Source organism: Penaeus monodon, chromosome 20, assembly GCF_015228065.2.
Source record: "Penaeus monodon isolate SGIC_2016 chromosome 20, NSTDA_Pmon_1, whole genome shotgun sequence".
NCBI lineage: Eukaryota > Metazoa > Arthropoda > Malacostraca > Decapoda > Penaeidae > Penaeus > Penaeus monodon.
The window spans coordinates 18,167,613-18,168,258 of record NC_051405.1 but is presented as its reverse complement, the minus strand read 5'-3'; the positions used below and the strand labels follow the sequence as shown (position 1 = coordinate 18,168,258).

Genomic DNA, 646 nt, shown 5'->3' with positions numbered 1-646 from the left:
TGATGTGGATAAGGAAAGAAATTGCTAACCAGTGATACCTGTGCCACTAGGTGCCAACTGTAGTTTGTATGTAATTATATATATATCAAGAAAAGTCTATCACCATATTTATGGATTATTTTTACTATTTATAAATATTTGTTAGAAATTTGTCTCCAGGGGATAATTTATCCAAGGTTGGGAAATGCTATATTAAACACTATCCAATAATGAGAAAAAGTAAGAGGCTTTTATTCCTGTGATTAGATGGCCTCTTCTGGTATTCCGGGAGTAACATGGGATGCAGTGACATACGTTCAGCGTGCACTCCTGCAGGACAAGACCAATGCCGAGGCTGGAGCAATGTTCTCACGCATGATCCAGGAGTCTCTGAAGTCATGGTTCACACAGGTTAGATGAGAGATATTTACATGTTTTGGCTTATACTTTCTGTGGAAAATGTGTTGTAGAGACATCTGCTTTTCTTTCTTATTGTGTTCCTTCACTGCATTCCTCCAATTTGGATCATTTGGATGGCATTATATATAGGACTATATATTACTGTCATTGAGAAGTGATAAAGCTTTTGTAATAAATGAAAAAAAAGCAAATTAAGCAAATACAAAAACATTTATATAACCTAATGACGGTAAAGCTAGTAAATGTC

The 646-nt window shown here is 35.3% G+C and overlaps 1 protein-coding gene across 1 annotated transcript in view; it reads left to right on the top strand.

Annotated features, from left to right (window-relative positions):
- The window catches only part of LOC119585670 (phosphatidylinositol 4-phosphate 3-kinase C2 domain-containing subunit beta-like), a 53,293-nt gene that overhangs the window by 49,738 nt on the left and 2,909 nt on the right, over positions 1 to 646 (top strand). Inside the window, 1 exon segment of the mRNA XM_037934346.1 lies at positions 247 to 390. Within this exon segment, the coding sequence (XP_037790274.1) occupies positions 247 to 390 (144 nt within the window).